The 18,557-nt window shown below is 40.7% G+C and overlaps 1 protein-coding gene and 1 pseudogene across 1 annotated transcript; both read left to right on the forward strand.

Moving 5' to 3' along the window:
- Positions 1-10,280: 10,280 nt before the first annotated feature.
- Positions 10,281-10,786, forward strand: LOC138813455 (ferritin light chain pseudogene; annotated as a pseudogene).
- Positions 10,787-16,334: 5,548 nt separating this feature from the next.
- Positions 16,335-17,270, forward strand: LOC138813456 (olfactory receptor 7G2-like). Its single transcript, XM_070001888.1, has one exon. The coding sequence runs from the start codon at positions 16,338-16,340 to the stop codon at positions 17,268-17,270; it is 933 nt and encodes a 310-aa protein (XP_069857989.1). The 5' UTR covers positions 16,335-16,337.
- Positions 17,271-18,557: the final 1,287 nt, after the last annotated feature.

Genomic DNA, 18,557 nt, shown 5'->3' on the forward strand with positions numbered 1-18,557 from the left:
AGAAAAAAACCATTTGAATACATATCTTAGGGTTCATTTCCCTAACTTGGCGTTAATGAGAGGCTACCAGTCATTTTGAGGTGCCATTGTTTTCAGCACCACAGTGTTGGGACAGCTCCCAAGGCTTTGGAATTGGTTGGCATTCAAGGGCCTAGTTAAAACTGTAATTGTAAATAAGGGAAACCATGGGACCTATGTTTCTTTGGGCTTGTCTTACTTCACTTAAGCCAAGCCCAAAGAAACATAGGAAGCAGAAAAGGTCAGATAAGGTGATGCTAGGAAAATGAACCCTAAGATATGTATTTAAATGTTTTTTTCTTTCATGCATTTGTTTCTAACCCATTTATAAGATTATTTCTTTGTTGCTTTGTATGTCCCTCCCCCACAGTATAACCCCTGCTTTCACTGTATTTGATGTCGGTATAATTTATGGAGGGGAAGGGGAAAAACAAGTCGTTTAAATAAGGATACAGGTGGACCTGTTGCAACAGTAAGTACAAGTTGTCATGTCGAAAACGAACTTTACAACTTTGGTGGGGGCGGGAGGAGGGAGGATTGGGTGGGGGGACGGGGGGAGGATGGGAGGGGATGGGAAGGAGAGACAAAGGAGAAGGCTACAATGCTTGATAAGAAATGTACTCACTATCTTGCCCATGTAATTGTAACCCCTCTGTACAGTATTTTCACAATAAAAAATAAAAAAAAACAAGGATAAGAACAATGCAAAAAAAAAAGAAAAACTAATTGTAACCTGGCACCGGTGGCTCACACCTGTAATCCTATCTACTCAGAAGGCTGTGATCTGAGGATCGCAGTTCAAAGCCAGCCCGGGCAGGAAACTTTGTGAGACTCTTATCTCCAATTAACTACCAGAAAACCGGACGTGGCACTGTGGCTCATGTGGTAGAGCCCTCACCTTGAGCTGAAGAGCTGAAGGCCAGTGCCCAGGCCCAGAGTTCAAGCCTCACAACTGATGAAAGAAAAGAAGGAAGGAAGGAAGGAAGGAAGGAAGGAAGGAAGGAAGGAAGGAAGGAAGGAAGGAAGGAAGGAAGGAAGGAAGGAAGGAAGGAAAAGAAAGGAAGAGACAAAAAAACAAAAACAGTAAATAAGAAAGAAAGAAAGGGGCTGGGAAGGTGGCTCAGTTATAGAGCACTTGCCTTGCATACCTGAGGCCCTGGGTTCGATTCCTCAACACCACATAAGCAAAAAGAAAAAGAAAGAAAGAAAGAAAGAAAGAAAGAAAGAAAGAAAGAAAGAAAGAAAGAAAGAAAGAAAGAAAGAAAGAGACAAAAATCAAAAACAGTAATTGTAAATAACAATAAAGTAAATTAAAAAATAAAAATATGCCCCTACATCAGGTCAGAGATTTTAAAAAACTGCAAAAGTCCTCTTTGAATGCTATCTGGGAGTGTTTGCTTATTTCAAGAAATAGTAATGGGATGTTTGATAATCCTTTTAGAAAGAGTTTGCTTTATGAAAAACATATATATTGTCCTGGGAAAGGGGGGTGGTCAGTGCTTCTTTTAATCATTTCTGTGAGTCACCTGAGGCATTTGAGGGCCATGTAAAACTGCAGATTCACTTCATTGATTTCTGCCCATCGGTGTAGCGATTCCTCAAAAACACAACACAGAACTAGTTTATGATTGATCCAGGGGTAATGTTATATGGTAATTCAGTTAATGGGTTTCAGATCTACCACAAGTCAAAAAGGTCAAATTTGGAGTATTTATTAAAAGGCCCGTGACTGCATGGTGGACTCCTGACTCAAAGACCAGCAGCCCAGAACAGAGCTAGCACATCACTTTTAAAGACAAGAACACATGCTTTGGGGTGGAGACCAAGTCTTAACAATCTTGCCAAATGAGGATACTTATTCCTAATAAAGTGGTTATACATAAGCAAAGTGAATATACTTATTTCTAACAAAGTGGTTCTACATAAGCTAAGTGAATATACTTAACAAACTGGTTATACAGAGGCAAAATGAATATACTATTCTTAACAAAGTGGTTATATATTATTTGAACTGCTATTCACTGGCAGAAAGTTCTTGCTATTGTCTGGCCTCAGTCCCTCCTGCTGTTGGAAATTTACTCTCTCCCCTAAACCCCCTTTTCCCTGGGAAAAGAATATCCATGGGTACAAAAATATGAAATAAGACAAAAGGGCTAGGAAGATGGCTCAGTGGTAGAGTGCTTGCCTTGCATGCCTGAGGCCCTGAGTTCATTTCCTCAGCACCACATAAGCAAAAAGAAAAAAGCCGGAAGTGGCACTGTGGCTCAAGTGGAAGATTGCTAACCTTGAACTGAAGAGCTGAGGGACAGTGCCCAGGCCCAGAGTTCAGGCCCCATGACCGGACCAAAAAAAAAAAAAAAGAAAAGAAAAAAGAAAACAGAACAAAACTATTGATAAAGGGCAAAAACTCTTGGTAAAGAAAAACCCCTTATCCATCCTCGTTAAAAAGCAAAAGAACATCTCTCCCTCACTTCAGTTTACCAAGCTGGCAGCTTTGCAGAAGGCTATTGACAACCTTGAGGTTTATCACCAGCTGCACTGAGTTGCTGTATTAGTCAGGAGCTTCTAATAAAAATAATTTCTATAATAGTGTCAATAGCATTGATAGTATCAGTGATGCTGACCCAAGTCAAGATTATGTTTTGCCTATGCTCTTATGACTCAAAGCTATGTTTTTGCTATGTTTTGCTTCTGTAACCTTGCTGACTTGCCTCAGTAACAGGGCCTTAAGTCCACCAACTGAAGACCACCACTGAGTAATCCCACTATAGGTGGCCTATTGCAAATTATTACATATGATATTTACTATAAAGAACAAATGAATTTAAAGTTCATGTAACTATAACCAATGAAAATGTGCCAAACCTGCCTTGCATAGCTCATCTATGTAACTCTATGTAACCTTACCTCTATAAAAACCCGTCCTATCCTGAGCTCAAGGCCATTCTCCTACCTTCCCAGTATTAGGAAGTGGACCCCATGCGGCTATAATAAAGTCCCTGTAAGGTTCACCCAGGGATGGTGGAGAAGACTCCTCTCTCTTCTTGGTTAAGTCTCTCTACCTGAGTCACCTAGGTAACCAACACACTTGGAGGCAGTAATCTCCCCCCACGCTGAGGTCACATCCGCATCCAGCGTGGCCACACCTTCCACCCCTGGCCTTGATAAGTTATGACCTGGCTGTGGTTTGACCCTTTTTTTATTCCTGCTGTTTGGGTTTCCAACTTGACCAGAGGCAGCCTGCCCATAAACCTTTCCCTTGACTGAATACCACATGCTGCTCTCTCTTTCCTCAGCTGCCATTTTAACTTACCTAACAGTCCCTAGCTCCTTTAACTGGGTGTCTTGGAGTCTCTTTTGGATCCAGTATATTATAGTTATACAAAGGCAAAGTGAATATACTTATTCTTAATAAAATGATTATACATAGGCAAAGCAATCCCAGTAGGCTTATTTGGACCTTAGAGGTCCATATGACCTATGGTTAAGCTAGCTGTAAAGCAAATTAAACATTTTCTTATAACTACTCGAATTTCAGCAAGAAAAGGTTGGAAAACCATGTCTCAAATTTGGTGGGAAACAATCTCACTTACCTCACAACAGTGTGAGAAATATTTTTGTACATGTCTTGACACCCAGGGGTACAATCTCCTTCACAAGTGTTAATTACTTCTTATTAATATCAGTTGCATCTAATACTATGGCTAATTTATTTTATAAATGTGCCATTATATTTTTAATACCTTTTATATATGCTGACATTGGTTGCTGGTTGTCTCTCATTTCCAGTGACCAGGGGTGGAATGTAGTGAATATGATTGAATACTGATAGTGTGTTACTGAATATTAACATACTATGTATTGACATATGTTATTGAATATTAACATAGTGTGTACTGGCATAGTGTGATATTAGATGCTGGCATAGTGTGTACTGCCATAGTGTTCTATTAAATGCTGACACAGTGTGTACTGACATATTGTGCTATTAAATGCTGACATAGTTTGGACTGACATAGTGTGCTATTAAATACAGACATAATGTGTTATTGAATATTGATATGGTAGGCTCTTAAATAGAAACATACTGATTGTATGTGTGCTGTGAAATAATTTGAAATGTTCAATTAGGAGTTAGAAGTTAGAAGCTAGAACACACTCAGGGAGCCTGCAGATCCATCACCAAGGTAACCAGCCCTCACCACTAACCAGACTCAGCCAGAGGCAAGCCAGCTCCACCCTCATAGATAACCAGACTTGACCAGAAGTGATGCTGTCACCAAAGTAACCCTGGTAATCAGACATGGTCAGAAATTAAAGGCCATCTTAAAACATAAAAAACCCAGAGCAGTAGAGACCCAGTGAGATGAGCTCCCTGATCTAGGTGACTACACAACCGGACCATTCCTCCACTGGAGCCTGCCCTGGCAAGGCAGCAGCTTCTCCCTTACAGTGGCTCAGGGCAGCCTGGAGGACACTCTAGGCACACTTCCCTTGACCTCTGGATTAAGTGACGACAAGTGAGCTCCCCTGGGTGTGGGGCAAGCATACTTAGTGGAATTAAGCCTAAGAGTTAGTTATTGGTATGGATGGTATTTGAAGTGCTTAAATAAACTAAGTGAAACTATTAAGTCTAAGTGTTCCTATTGATATGTAAACTCATCACGGAGACTTAACTCTAATAAAAGTGATATACATAGGCATGGTAGGCAAAGTGAACTATCCAAGAGGACAATAAGGGACAATCAGGACCCTAATTATCTAGGGGGGAAGCAGGAGCTTCTTAGAGCCTACAACTCATGACATTTTTGCAATCTAAAGAGTATCCTCCATAACCTCTAGAGTTTTTAGAATGTACCCATCTACAATTAATATCAAGATGCCCAAGATGGCATCCAGTTACTTAGATTCAGTATCCATATTTCAATATTGCTCTTGGATATGTATACAAATGCTTGCCAGTCAGGATATCCTGTAAAGACATTGGCACAGCCACGTTTATGGTTGCACTATTCACCATATTGAAGTGATAAACAGTCCCGAGGCCTGATAACAAATGACCAAATCAAAAAATGTGATAAAGAGATAGATATAGATGGAGATGAAAAGATAGACACAGATACAAAGTAAGGAGGTCAGGTCTGGCTGGCACCATATTGGCCACATGGTGAATGGTAGGGTCTGGCATCTTGTCTTCATGCTGGGGGAAGAAAATCCCCTGCCCATCACCTGCCTCCCAGTGTGCCTGGTGTGCCCGGATCTCTGGAGGCAGGCATGGGCACTTGGCTGGTAGGATATGGAATTTATCAGCCCAGTGCCTGCGCCTCGGATTTTCCTGTGGCTCTGTCCCCTGTGTTGACCTATTTAGGCACGGACCAGGCTAGCTGCCAGGACACTATGCCACATGTATCTCCATGATTGTATCCTGTGTCCTGTATCCTGGCTCACTTCAGGTCATTGAAGTACCCCATTTTCGGATGCCCCTGCACAGACCACCAGAGACCACAATCAATGCAAACAGCAAAGAGTCGATTATTGTAAGCTCGAGCTTGTTCCTCCGTGCACTCGGCAACCAGTGATGCTAAGAGGCCCCAAGAGTAAAATCAGTGCAGTTTTTATAGTATTGAAAAGCAACTTTAAGGAACTTTTACATAAGAAAATACATTATTGGTTAACATTTAAAACAAGCTAAGGTGGGCAAATATGATTGGTTGACCTTTACAGAAAAATATCCTTGGTCCATAGCTTGACCACAAATGGTTATGAGTCACACCTGGACCAACAGTATGCATGGCATGGTTCGCCCTGGGTTCTGAAGAACCGGTTGGTCAGAACATTATATGGTTTTAATTGAAACTCTTAGCTCATGGTCACTCAGGGGCAAAGTCACCTGGGGGCTAACACCTGCCTTAAGCAAATGCCATCTATGGCTGCAAGAATTGTGCATGGCTTTCTGTCATAAATTCCTAGCATTGGGGCTAAAGTGGGCCACAAGTTAAGTCGCAGAACTGAGATGGGGTCTTAAGTAAAATGGAATTGCTTAAGTTTTTCAGTCATCATGGAGTCCCAATTCAGCTCTTTACTAGAGCTGATTGGCTTGTTGGGATTGTTTTTGTTATTTCTTTCCTCTTTAGCATGATTCCTAGCTGTGTTACATGTATTTCGGGGCTGCAGGCCTTTGTAACAACAGGCCTGCAGCCTGCTAACTGTATAATAAAGATTCCAATATTACATATTTTAAAATGAGGCTTCTGGGATGATTTACCTTACAACAGATACAGATATGAAATTTTCTGCGGCCATTGGGAATTAAATTATGCTATCTTTAGGGAAATAGATATGAAGCAAATGGATATGAAGGGAAAGACTAGGTCTAAGTAAGTCACCTTGTTTTCACAGCCATCCTGGCACCTAACCAGGTGTTGGGCTGTCCATCCAGCTTCCAACACCTAGAGTGAGACAAGCCATTCTTTGAATAGTGTTTAGACCCAGAGAGGATATGTAATTGTATTGTGGTGTTTAGCCCCAGGGAAATCCCCCCCCCCCAGGGCATACCTGAATTCTGAGAAGCAGGGAGAGAAACTTGGGTGATAGGTTACTGCACCTGTGAATCCTGTGCCTGGAGAGACTCTCCAGATTCCTGTGCCCCTGGCCCCAGAGCTGACTGGAATTTTAGGGTCAGACCAGCACAGACGCCATTACACCAGGCCTCATGCACTGTGCTTTGTCTGCTGGCTCTGCTCTGGTATCATGGCATCCCACTTCAGCTCTCCATTAGGGTTGATCTGGGTTGTTGGAACTATTTCTCTGGGGCTGCAGGTCTTTGTGACAATAGTCTGCTTGCAGATGCCAGCTTTCTAGTAAAGACTCCCAATTCAGCCTCTTAAAATGTGGCTTCTCTGTATCTCACTTATTGGATTCAACTTACAACAGATAAATCTGGAAAATATTACACTGAGCCAAGTAAGCCAGACTCAGAAAGACAAAGGACATATGTTTGCTCTCTTATGTTTATCTTAGACCCCAAATACAACCTCCCAAACAATCTCTCTCTCTCTCTCTCTCTCTCTCTCTCTCTCTCTCTCTCTCTCTCTCTCTCTCTCTCTCTCTCTCTCTCACACACACACACACACACACACACATTGAGATACATGATTTAGTTGACTGAACATAGACTCCATGAAGTAAACCTTTCAATTAACAGTTTAACAAGATGAATAACAGAAGCTGAAAAAGATTGTAAGGGCAGAGAGTAGTGGGAGGATGAATGAAAAAGGAAACAAGACAAATTCAGCAGGAATACTCAAGGTAGTTATGTGACAATGGATATGGGAAATGTGAAATGAATCTGGCAGGGAGAGAACAGACACAATGGGAGAGAATAATGGAAGTAGTGATGGGTCAACTCTGATCTTAGATGCACATGTTAAACTGTAACCTCCTTGTATAGCCTTCTTAATTTCAGAAAAAAAAATATTTTTTTAAAAAAGAAGCTGTCATTCCAGAAAAAAAGGAAAAAGAACCCCTAGAGATCCATGTATGTTTGCATTCACACTACTGTGTGAATATGGAGGTATCAGTTTGGTTCCTCCTAAATTCAACTGAATTCAACAAGCTGATGTCAAGCTGTGGACCAGGTTGACAGAGAGGGCAATCAAGAATCTGCTCCCACCTCCTCCTCCTTGTGTAATGTGTGCCCCTGAAAAATTGCCTGGTCTGTAGTCAGGGTGCCTCGGGCCCCGCTGCAGGCTTCTGAAGGTACCAGTGCTAGAAACTATTGACAGCTGCACATCTTAGGCTTTCAATGACTGTAGTAATGTCCATTGCTCAATATGTGCCACTATTTTCCTTGCCACATGATGGGAACTTCATACTCACTGTGCCAACCTATTTGAGCCTCTGGAACCTACCTCTACTTTGTTTCCAGGTACAAAGTGAGTCTCTTTTATGCTGCTGTGCCATGCACTTTGACCAATGTTCATTAATTCCAGGCAAGGAAGCTCTAGGGAGATTACACTATGGTGCCAGGTTATAACAAAGTCAGCCCCCTATACCAAGTTAATACCCCAGGATACATCTTTGGAACAAAGTTCTTTACTACAAAGTCAGGCTCTAAATATTTTAGAGATAATTGATCTTTGGATAGAAGCCTAAATACCAGAAAATGATGAATATGACACAAGTTACACTGAGTTGGGGACTAACGGGCACTCAGCTTATCCCTAACAGAACTCTGTGCTGTGATGCTCACAAAGGAACACATTAATTCTGTCACATAGGTCCCATAAAAATATTGACAATAGTTGGTAAATTAAAAGTACGCAGAACCACCAAAAATAAAATTCAAAGGTCAATAAGCTCCCATAAAAGATATATGGATGTTTGCACAAAATTGTCATGAATATGAATGCTATGTAAAATTTTATCAGAGAAATAGAGATGTTTAAGAAAGAGCTATCTTGGATATGAAGCATTAATCTGTTCAGTAGAAATACAACTGAACCATGTTATTGACCACATATATGCTATATATATATATATATATATATACATATATATACACACACACACATATGGTATATATATATATATATGTATGGTGTATATATATACACACATATGGTATATATATATGTATGTATATATATATGCAATGGAGGGAAGCTAGGAGGAAGACACAGAATCAGTGGGAAATGGAAAATCATACAACAGAGGGGCCCATCAGCTACACTGGACATAGATGAAAATGAGCTAAGCAACCCAAAGATGATGATGGGAAGGGACAAATGAGAGGGAAGAGTTTCCACCAAGCAACAGGAAAGAAATGTATCACTTGATGTGGAAGAAATAATTGTATTGTCAAGGCTCATAGAATTCATAAACTATATAGACCATGATAATGACAATTTGCCTTGTGAAGGTTAAAATGTGTTTGCGACTTTAACTAAGTATCACTATTCCACAATACTGTGATATATGTAAAACTTATGTAATCACCTAATACCAATTTTAAAAAAGAAGAAGAAAAATGAGAGAAGGGGTGAGTTTTAAGTGATGGGTGACAATGTTATCAGACACTGTATTCATACGCTCTTTGTAGAATGGGAACTTCCTTTTACAACCACTTAAAGATATAAAAAAGATATAAAAAATTTTTTAAGGAAAAATAAATAGAAATTCTTCATATAGTCCGGAAGATATATTCCCACATCTTTGTTGCTTTATGTTGCTATAGTTCTGTTTCCATACATCTGTTGCTGGAATGCATAAAAACATAATCATAAATAAAAATGTGTGCTAATAAAAAATACAGCTGAAAGCCTCAAGGATATATTTTAGATCAAGGGGAAGAAAGGTATTTGACTTGAAGTTGAGGTTTTTCTTTTTGAAATATCTCGATTATAGAAAAAGAGAGATAAAGAGAGAGAAGGAAAGAGAGAAGGAAAACAGAAAGAGAGGGGAGAAGGAGGGGAGTGAGGAAGAAAAAGGAAAGGAAGGAAGAAAGGGAGGTAGGAAGGAGGAGAGAGGAGGAGCAAAGAAGGAAGGAAGGAAAGAAGAAAGGAATAGAAAGAAGAAAAGAAGGTAGGAAGGAAGCAGAGAAGGAAGGAAAGGAGAATGAAAGGGGAAATCACAGCCTTAAGAAGCTTAAGAAGACAAATGGACAACTATTTTGTATTTTTCCAATATCCAAAGCAAAAGAGAAGAGAAAGACAAAGGTATAGAAAGGCAATGAAATGAAATAGCTATGATCATCTCTAATCCTGGGGAAGACCATCAGGAAAATAGATGGTAGTAGAAAATCTATGGTAAAGCAGACAAGGAAAAACAACTAGGAAACTATTAGTGCTATCACAGAATTAACCATCTAGCTACACAGATGAGCCGAAGCGGAAGAATAGGATAGACAAATCTCAATATGAGTAGAAGAAACTGAACAAGAGAATAGGACTAAGGCTTTACATATCTACAATAACTGGAAAACAAATGCTCTAAGTTCTTCTACGAAATGGTACAAATGGGCTTCTGTCTACAAGAATTGGATATTCTGCCTACAAGAAGCTCTCTTCAGCAGCACTCCGGCGAATCTGTGTCTTGCTTCAACAGTGTTTGGATGGATCAGACCCAGGGACTCCTCCTTTCCATCATCAACTGCCTCTCTGCTCACCACCTCGGACCCTCATCTTCTTGCCACTCTCCTGCTTCCAGGACCAACCAACGCCGTTTTCTTTCCCCTGTGGTTAGCTCTGTATCGACGACCAGCCATGACCTCCCAGATTTGTCATTACTCCACCGAGGTGGAGGCTGCGGTCAACAGACTGGTCAACTTGCATCTGCGGGCCTCCTACACCTACCTCTTTCTGGGCCACTATAAGTGGTGTGGGCCACTTCTTCTGCGAGTTGGCGAAGGAGAAGCGTGAGGGTGCCCAGCGCCGCCTGAAGATGCAAAACCAGCGTGGCAGCCGCGTGTTGTTCCAGGATGTGCAGAAACCTTCTCAGGATGAGGGGTGGTAAAACCATGGAAACCATGGAAGCCACCCTGGCCCTGGAGAAGAACCTGAACCAAGTCATTGTGGATCTTCATGCCTTGGGTTCTGCCCGCACAGACCCCCATCTCTGTAACTTCTTGGAGAACCACTTCTTGGATGAAAAGGTGAAGCTCATCAAGAAGATTGGCGACCACTTAACCAACATTTGCAAGCTGGGAGCGGCCCCTCAGGCCCAGCTGGGTGAGTATCTTTGCGAATGTCTCACCCTCAAACACGACTAGAAAACCCGAGTCCAGCAGCCTTTGAGGGGCCATCTCTGCCTCGCTGGACATCAGGGTTTTCGCCTGAGCTGCTTCTTCTAGCCATTGGGAAACTTCCTAACTAACCGTCCTGGAGCCCTTCCCAAGCCTTGGAACAAATGAAAATAAAGATTTTTTGCAGCAAAAAAAAAAAGCTCTCTTCACCTCTCTGAAAGCAAAGAGATGAAATATGTGAGTCAGTGTATCTATAGATCAAAAGTGAACATGAATAGCTATTATAGTCTTATATGAGTGCAATAAAGTTAAAGACAAAAACTGTATAAATATTTTGTTTCCAACCAGGGATTTCATGTTTTGACATTCAGAATCGATCACACAAATACATTGCAATCTTTTTTTTTTTTTTTTTTGTCGGTCATGGGGCCTGAACTCTGGGCCGGGCGCTGTTCCTCAGCTCTTCAGCTCAAGGCTAGTGCTCTACCACTTGAACCACAGTACCACTTCCGGCTTTTTCTGCTGATGTGGTGCTGAGGAATGGAATCGAGGGCTTCATGCATGCAAGGCAAGCACTCTACCACTGAGCCAACTTCCCTGCCCCTACATTGCAATCTTTAATAAAGTATACATTTAAAATGCAGTGAGCCTTAATGACAGTTAAAAACAGTAACAAAAACAAAAATACCCTTGCATTTGCTCAGTGCTTTGAACTCAGTACCTGGTGCTTACTAGGCTGTCACTGTTCCATTTGAGCCACACCTCCAGCCCTGCGTTTTACTGGTTATTTTGGAGATGGAGTCTAGCAAACTTTTTTTTTTTTGCACTAGTTGGCCTTGTACCTCTATCCTCAAGATTTCAGACCTATGATCATCTAATCTTTGATAAGGAGCCAAAATTATCAGATGGAAGAAAGATAGCCTCTTCAACAAATGATGCTGGCAGAATTGGCTGTACATTTGTAGAAAACTAAAGTTAGTCCCTAATATATCACCTTGTACCAGAATAACTCCAAATGGATCAAAGACCTCGAGGTCATAGCAGACACCCTGAAAATATTGCAGGAAGGTATAAGGGATACACTAGGGCTCCTTTTTGCACAGGTCAAAACTTCCTAAATAAAGACCCAGAAGCACAACAAATCAATGAAAGGATGAATAAATGGGACTGCAATAAACTGCAGAATTTCTGCATGCAAAAGACATAGCTAGCAAGATCAATAGAAAGCCCACAGATTTGGAGAAGCTCTTTACTAGCTATATAATAGACAAGGTCCTTATATCCAAAATATACTTAGAGCTAAAAAATTAAACCCCCCAATAAAAAAATCCTCAAAGAAACAACTACCCCATTAATAAGTGGGCTAAAAAATTAAAAAGAGATTTCTCTGGAAAGGAAATGAGAATAGCCAATAGACTCATGAGGAAATGTTCAACATCTTTGGCCATGAAAGAAATGAAGATCAAAACCAAACTAAGATTCCACCACTCCTCAGTTAGAATGGCCATTATCAAGAAAATAAACAATAGTAGGTACTGGCAGGGATGTGGCCAGAAGCAAACTCTACTACACTGTTGGTGGGAGTGTAAACCTGTTCAACCACTCTGTAAAGCAGTATGAAGGTTCCTCAAAAGACTAAAAACGTAGAACTTCCCTATGCTCCTTTTGTTTTGGTACTAGAATTTAAAGTCAGGGTCTCATGCTTGCTTGACTTTGTGCTCTATTACTTGAGCCACATCTCCAGTCCTACTTTTTATGGATTGTTTGGGAGATGGAATCTGGTCATCTTTTCTGCCTTGACTGGCCTTCAGCTAGCATCCTTGAAATCCCAGTGGCTGGATGAGAAAGGAATGTTTTTTTTGGGTTTTTTTTTTGCTTATAGGGCTTGAACTCAGGGCTTACATGCCATCCTCGAGCCTCTTTGTACTCAAGGCTAGCACTCTACAACTTGAACCACAGCTTCTCTTCCAGTTTTTGAGTGGTTAATTGGAGATAAGAGTCTCATGGGGACTTTTCTGCCTGGCCTGCCTTCAAACTGTGATCCTCAAATCTCAGCCTCCTGAATAGCTAGGATTACAGGCATGAGCCACCTGTGCCCAGTTATGAGAAAGGGAAGTTTTAAAAGCAGAAATCTGGCCATTCTCAGAAATGCTCAATTTCTTTAGCAATAAAAGAAATGCAAATCAAAACAACATTGAGATTCCCTCTCACCCAGTTAAAATAGCTATAATCAAGAAATCTAATAACAACAGATGCTAGAAGGGATGTGGTCAAAAAGGAACTCTACTACATTGTTGGTGGGAGTGTGTAAACTTGTTCAACCACTTTGGAAAACAGTATGGAGGTTCCTCAAAAGACTCTACATAGAGCTCCCCTATGACCCAGCATTCACACTTTTGGGCAATCACAAGGCCATACTAAAGCTACTAGCACAACTATGTTTGTCTCAGCATTATTCTCCATAGCTAGGATATGGAACCAACCAGATGCCCCTCAGTAGATGAACAGATCAAGAAAATGTGAGATACACACACACACACACACACACACACACACACACACACACACACACACACACACACACTAGAGTTCTATGCCTCCATCAGAATTTATTAAGAAATGGAAAGATTTGGAAAAATTGTAATAAGTGAAGTAAACCAGGTCCAAAGAAACCTAGGTCCCTTATTTGCAATAGCTAGCATATGTCTAGGATAATCTTAACCAGACAAGTAGAAAAGGTCAAAAGTTACACATATATGACCATATAAGATGATCCTAAGTGAAATGAACCCCAAGATAGGAACACAAGAGATTTTCTCTTTGTTGCTGCTATTTTTAATGTCCTTATAATGTACTATGTGATTGTTTCCTTTCTATGTTCTTTCCCCATGTTTTCACTGTATTTGATTCCAGTGCTCTACATCTTGTATATATATTTTTATAATTTGGGGAGGGGAAGGGAAATAACAAAATACTGAAATAAGGATACAGGTTGACCCACTGTAACAATGAGATGTACAAGACACTATGTTGAAAATGAACTTTACAACTTTGGGGGAAGGGAGGGAAAAGTTGGTGATGTGGGGAGGGAAGGGATGGTAGGGGAAAAAAAGGAGGGGGTAACAATGCTCCATAGGAAATGTACTCATTATCTGTAAGGGAATGTACAGAAACTCTGTACAGTATCTTTAAAATAAAAAAAAATTAAAAAAAGAAAAAATTACAAAAATATTCAAAAAATAAAAAAACTAATCCTTAATAGTGCTGTGTGTATTTGGGATGCTAGAGAATGGGTCCTAAGGCTTTCTGTATGTTAGAGAAGAAATTTAACACTTTACCCCTGCCCCAGCCCCAAACAGGCTTTTCTGTAAACAGAGTAGTGGTCTTTGGAATATATGAATTCTTTATTTACATATACTTATATTCATTTATACACATATATGTATATATATTAAGGCCAGCCAGGGCTAAATAGTAAAATCCAGATCACTCACATTCACACACACACATGCATGTACATACACATACACATATATTGGTGATTTAAGTATTTAAAACTTTTTTTGGACTTTATAGTGTTTATTAGATGCCTACAAGTGGACAGCTCTAATCACAATGCTACCTTGTGCCACAGATTCATGACTTTTCTAAAGATTTGTGATTTTTCTGCAACATGGATAACCCAGATTCCTAATTTTCATCTATGAATTGTCATGTGTGTATGTGTACTTATATATGTGTTGGTGCATATAAGTGAAAAATTATCCATGCCAAAATAGAGTTGTTTTTTTTTCTTGGTAGGTCGTGGGGCTTGAACTTTGGGCTTCGGTGCTGTCCCTGTGCTCTTCAGCTCAAGGTGAGCACTCTACCGTTTGAGCCACAGTGCCACTTCCAGTTTTCTAGTGGTTTTTATTGGAGATAAGAGTCTCATGGACTTTCCTGCTCCGGCTGGCTTTGAACCGCCATCCTCAGATCTCAGCTTCCTGAGTAGCTAGGATGACAGGCATGAGCCACCGGCGCCTGGCTAAGATATATTGTATTCATAAACTGCTTTCTTAATTGCCAACACCTCTGTATAATTGTCTAATAAAAATAATTTTAAAAAATCCAAATACTTCCTCTTCCAGCCTGGCTCTTTAAGGATCCATGCTGCCCCACAGTCATAGGAGACCCAGAAAGTTCTCTTAATGAGGAACTGTGGATATGAAAACCCCAAGGGCCACAGAGCCTACAAACACTCTCCCCAAACGTGTCTCCATTCAATAGCTTTAATCAGAGCCACAGGCATAGCCCCGAAGCCTGAGTATTGGAGAGCAAGCCCCCATTCTACACTGGCAGTCATATGCTTCTCACTCCTTTTGTTCCCCCAAACCATCTTCTCCATCTTGTCCAGGGAACTGAATGCCAGTTATTACTGTGGACCCCCAGGTAATCTGAGATCTCCTACTAGTCTGTTTTGACAAGAGTGACATGTCCTTGTCTATCAGTTCACCCTACACTGCTGTGTGTTGAAGACATGACAATTAGGAGCGGATAACTTGAGCTGTCTACCTAGAAGTTGATTGATGAAAAGTTCCCTGAAATTTACAGTTATCTTTTTTTTTATTGTGAATCTACTGTACAGAGGGGTTACAATTACATGGGCAAGATAGTGAGTACATTTCTTATCAAGCATTGTAGCCTCCTCCTTTGTTTACCCTTCCCATCCCTTCCCATCCTCCCTCCCCCCCCCAATCTTACCAGAGATGTTCTGCCTTTAATTTTCCTAAATTTAGTCCCACTTATCATATCTCTTCTATAATAAACCATACCAGAAATTCTGGAGTTTTTCACAGAAAAGATTGTATCATACTAGAAGTGCAGAATGCCTATTGGGTAAGGAGTTTTATAAAGTAATGGTATATGCATGCTCACTGAGATATGACAAATGATATTGCTGTTTTTGTTTTCTTTTCCTTTTGTCTTGTTTATTAGTTTGTATTTGAGATGGGAAGGGAGGGCATATAAAAGGTGGAATAAGGATGAACAAATACAACAGTGATACTCACTAGACACTATGTGGAAAATGAACTGGATATCTTGGGGGTGGGGATGGATGGGAAAAACCAAGAGAGAGGGAGGGAAGGGGAAACATGATTCAAAAAGAATTGTACTCATTACTCATTACCTGATTCATGTAACTGTAACCCTTTTGTATATCAACTGTACAATAACAATTTAAAGAAAAAGAAAATTGCATACTTTATGACTCTACTGGTCAGTAGTTGGTTTCCAGAGACTAGTGGTATATAAAAGAAGAATTTTATAGTATAACGTAGCATTTTCTTTTGGGGTGATGGTTATACACCACAATACATGGACTAAATGCCACAGAATTGTTTGAGAGTGTTTTCCAAATTTATTGGGGGTAGAAATGCAAATACAAATAATTTTACATAGTTAAAAACTACTATAACCAAATAAGCAAACGTAATTATATTAAAGTTTTAAATTAAAAAAAGGATCCTGGTTCATCTGTTTATTTTTTTCTGATTTGTCACCTCTTTTTTTCCCCCTCCCTCTAAGTTTCCTAAAGAACATGGACTCACATAATCAAACTGCTATCACAGATTTTCTCCTCCTGGGACTGTCTGATGACCCAGACCTGCAGCCCATCCTCTTTGGGCTGTTCCTGTTCCTGTATCTGGTCACAGTGCTCGGAAATCTGCTTATCATCCTGGCTGTCAGCTCTGACCCCCACCTCCACACCCCTATGTACTTCTTCCTCTCCAATCTCTCCTTCACTGACATCTGTTTCAGCACCAGTACCATCCCCAAGATGCTGGTGAACCTCAAGAGACAGAACAAGGCCATCAGTTATGCAGGATGCCTCACTCAGGCCTGCTTCGTGTTAATGTTTGCTGGGTTGGAAAACTTCCTGCTTGCAGCAATGGCCTATGATCGTTATGTGGCCATCTGCCATCCTCTGAGCTACACCGTCATCATGAACCCTTGCCTGTGTGTGGCATTAATCCTAGTCTCCTTGTCCATTAGTGTTGGGGATGCCCTCCTTCATAGTCTGATGATCTTACGTCTGTCCTTCTGCACAGATCTCACCATCCCCCACTTCTTCTGTGAACTTGACCAGGTTCTCAAGCTCTCCTGCTCTGACACCCTGGTCAATAACATCCTGGTATACACAGTGACCACTCTATTGGGTGGGGTGCCTCTCATTGGAATTCTTTTCTCTTATATTAAAATTGTCTCCTGTCTTCTGCGAATGCCATCTTCAGCTGGGGGCACATCAAAAGCTTTCTCCACCTGTGGGTCTCACCTCTCTGTAGTCTCCTTGTTCTACGGGACGGCTTTTGGGGTATACATTAGTTCTGCAGTTATGGACTCATCCAGGATGATTGCAGTGGCTTCACTGATGTACACGGTGGTCCCTCCCATGATGAACCCATTTATCTACAGCCTGAGAAACAGAGATATTAAGGAAGCCTTGAAGAAGTTTATCAGAACATTCACATGACAGGCTTTGGCCCTGGATTTCTAGAATGCCTCAAATGAGAAAGGTCTTGGGTGAGCCAAATAGTGGATTTTCCCCACACTCTAACCTCTTTTTTATTTGTTAGATTTTAAAATGTTATTATAAAGGTGATATACACATACATAGTCAGGTAATGAGTACATTTCTTTCCTCCCTCATTCTCTTCCAGTTTTTCCCTTCCTAACCTCCCTCCCCAGCAAGTTGTATAGTTCATTTCCAATGTAGTGTCTAGTGGATTTCACTCCATCATTTCTGTGCTTCCTCTTCCCCTCCCCAAGTCAGATCAACTTTTATATAAGACACTGGGTACAGAAATCAAAAACAGTGACAGAAGGGAATAAACCAAAGAAAAAAGGAAAGAAGTAAAAAAAGAACTGGAAACAGTGAAATTTAAAAAAAAAAAAAACCTCTTGTTTGCCAGGTGCTGGTGGCTCACACCTGTAATCCTAGCTACTCAGAAGGCTGAGATCTGAGGATCATGGATCAAAGCAAGACCAAGCAGGAAAGTCCATGAGACTCTTATCTCCAATTAGCCACCAGAAGTGGCACTGTGGCTCAAATGGTAGAGTCTTGAGCTGAAGAGCTCAGGAGCAGCACCCAGGCCCAGAATTCAAGCCCCAGACTGACAAACAAAAACAAAAACAAACCTCTTGTTTCCCTTTCTTGTAGTTCATTTCAATAAGCATCATTTTATATGTTCATATGCACATAGCTATTCAGCACTTGTGATCCTCTCCTAAGAATATCCTCCTTTGTTCTCACTGTGTAAATACTTAACAGGGCTATTTAATTAATCATGTCCAGGTGTTAATTTTTGCCTTTTACTATCCATTGGGTTTACGTGTAGATTTATAGGCACATTCTAATTATTACAAATTAGGGGATAGAATGGGACGGGTGGGTGGGGAAATAATTAAAAAAAAACAACCAAATTAGGGGAGCTATGCAGCTTATGTGTCTTTGGGTCTGGCTTACTTAGCTCAGTATAATTTTTTTCACAAGTCTTTGCATTTCCTTATGGATGCCAAACCCCTATCTCTTAGTTCTCAATGAACAGATATCATAATGGCTCTGGAGGTTTACACTTCAGTATGAATACCACAGGTGAGGTTTCTGAGTGAATTTTCTTGGTCAGCTTTCTTAGAAGCAGAATCTGACCATAAATTTTGTGTGTGTGCAGGGGAGGGGTAATGCTTGGTGACAGAAACTCCCCTAAGGGATGTTTAGTGATGCCATTAGGCTAGGAAAAATGAAAGAGGTAAGTAATGC

This window comes from Dipodomys merriami, unplaced genomic scaffold (genome assembly GCF_024711535.1).
Source record: "Dipodomys merriami isolate MVZ:Mamm:240054 unplaced genomic scaffold, mDipMer1.0.p SCAF_6, whole genome shotgun sequence".
NCBI classification, from domain to species: Eukaryota; Metazoa; Chordata; class Mammalia; order Rodentia; family Heteromyidae; genus Dipodomys; species Dipodomys merriami.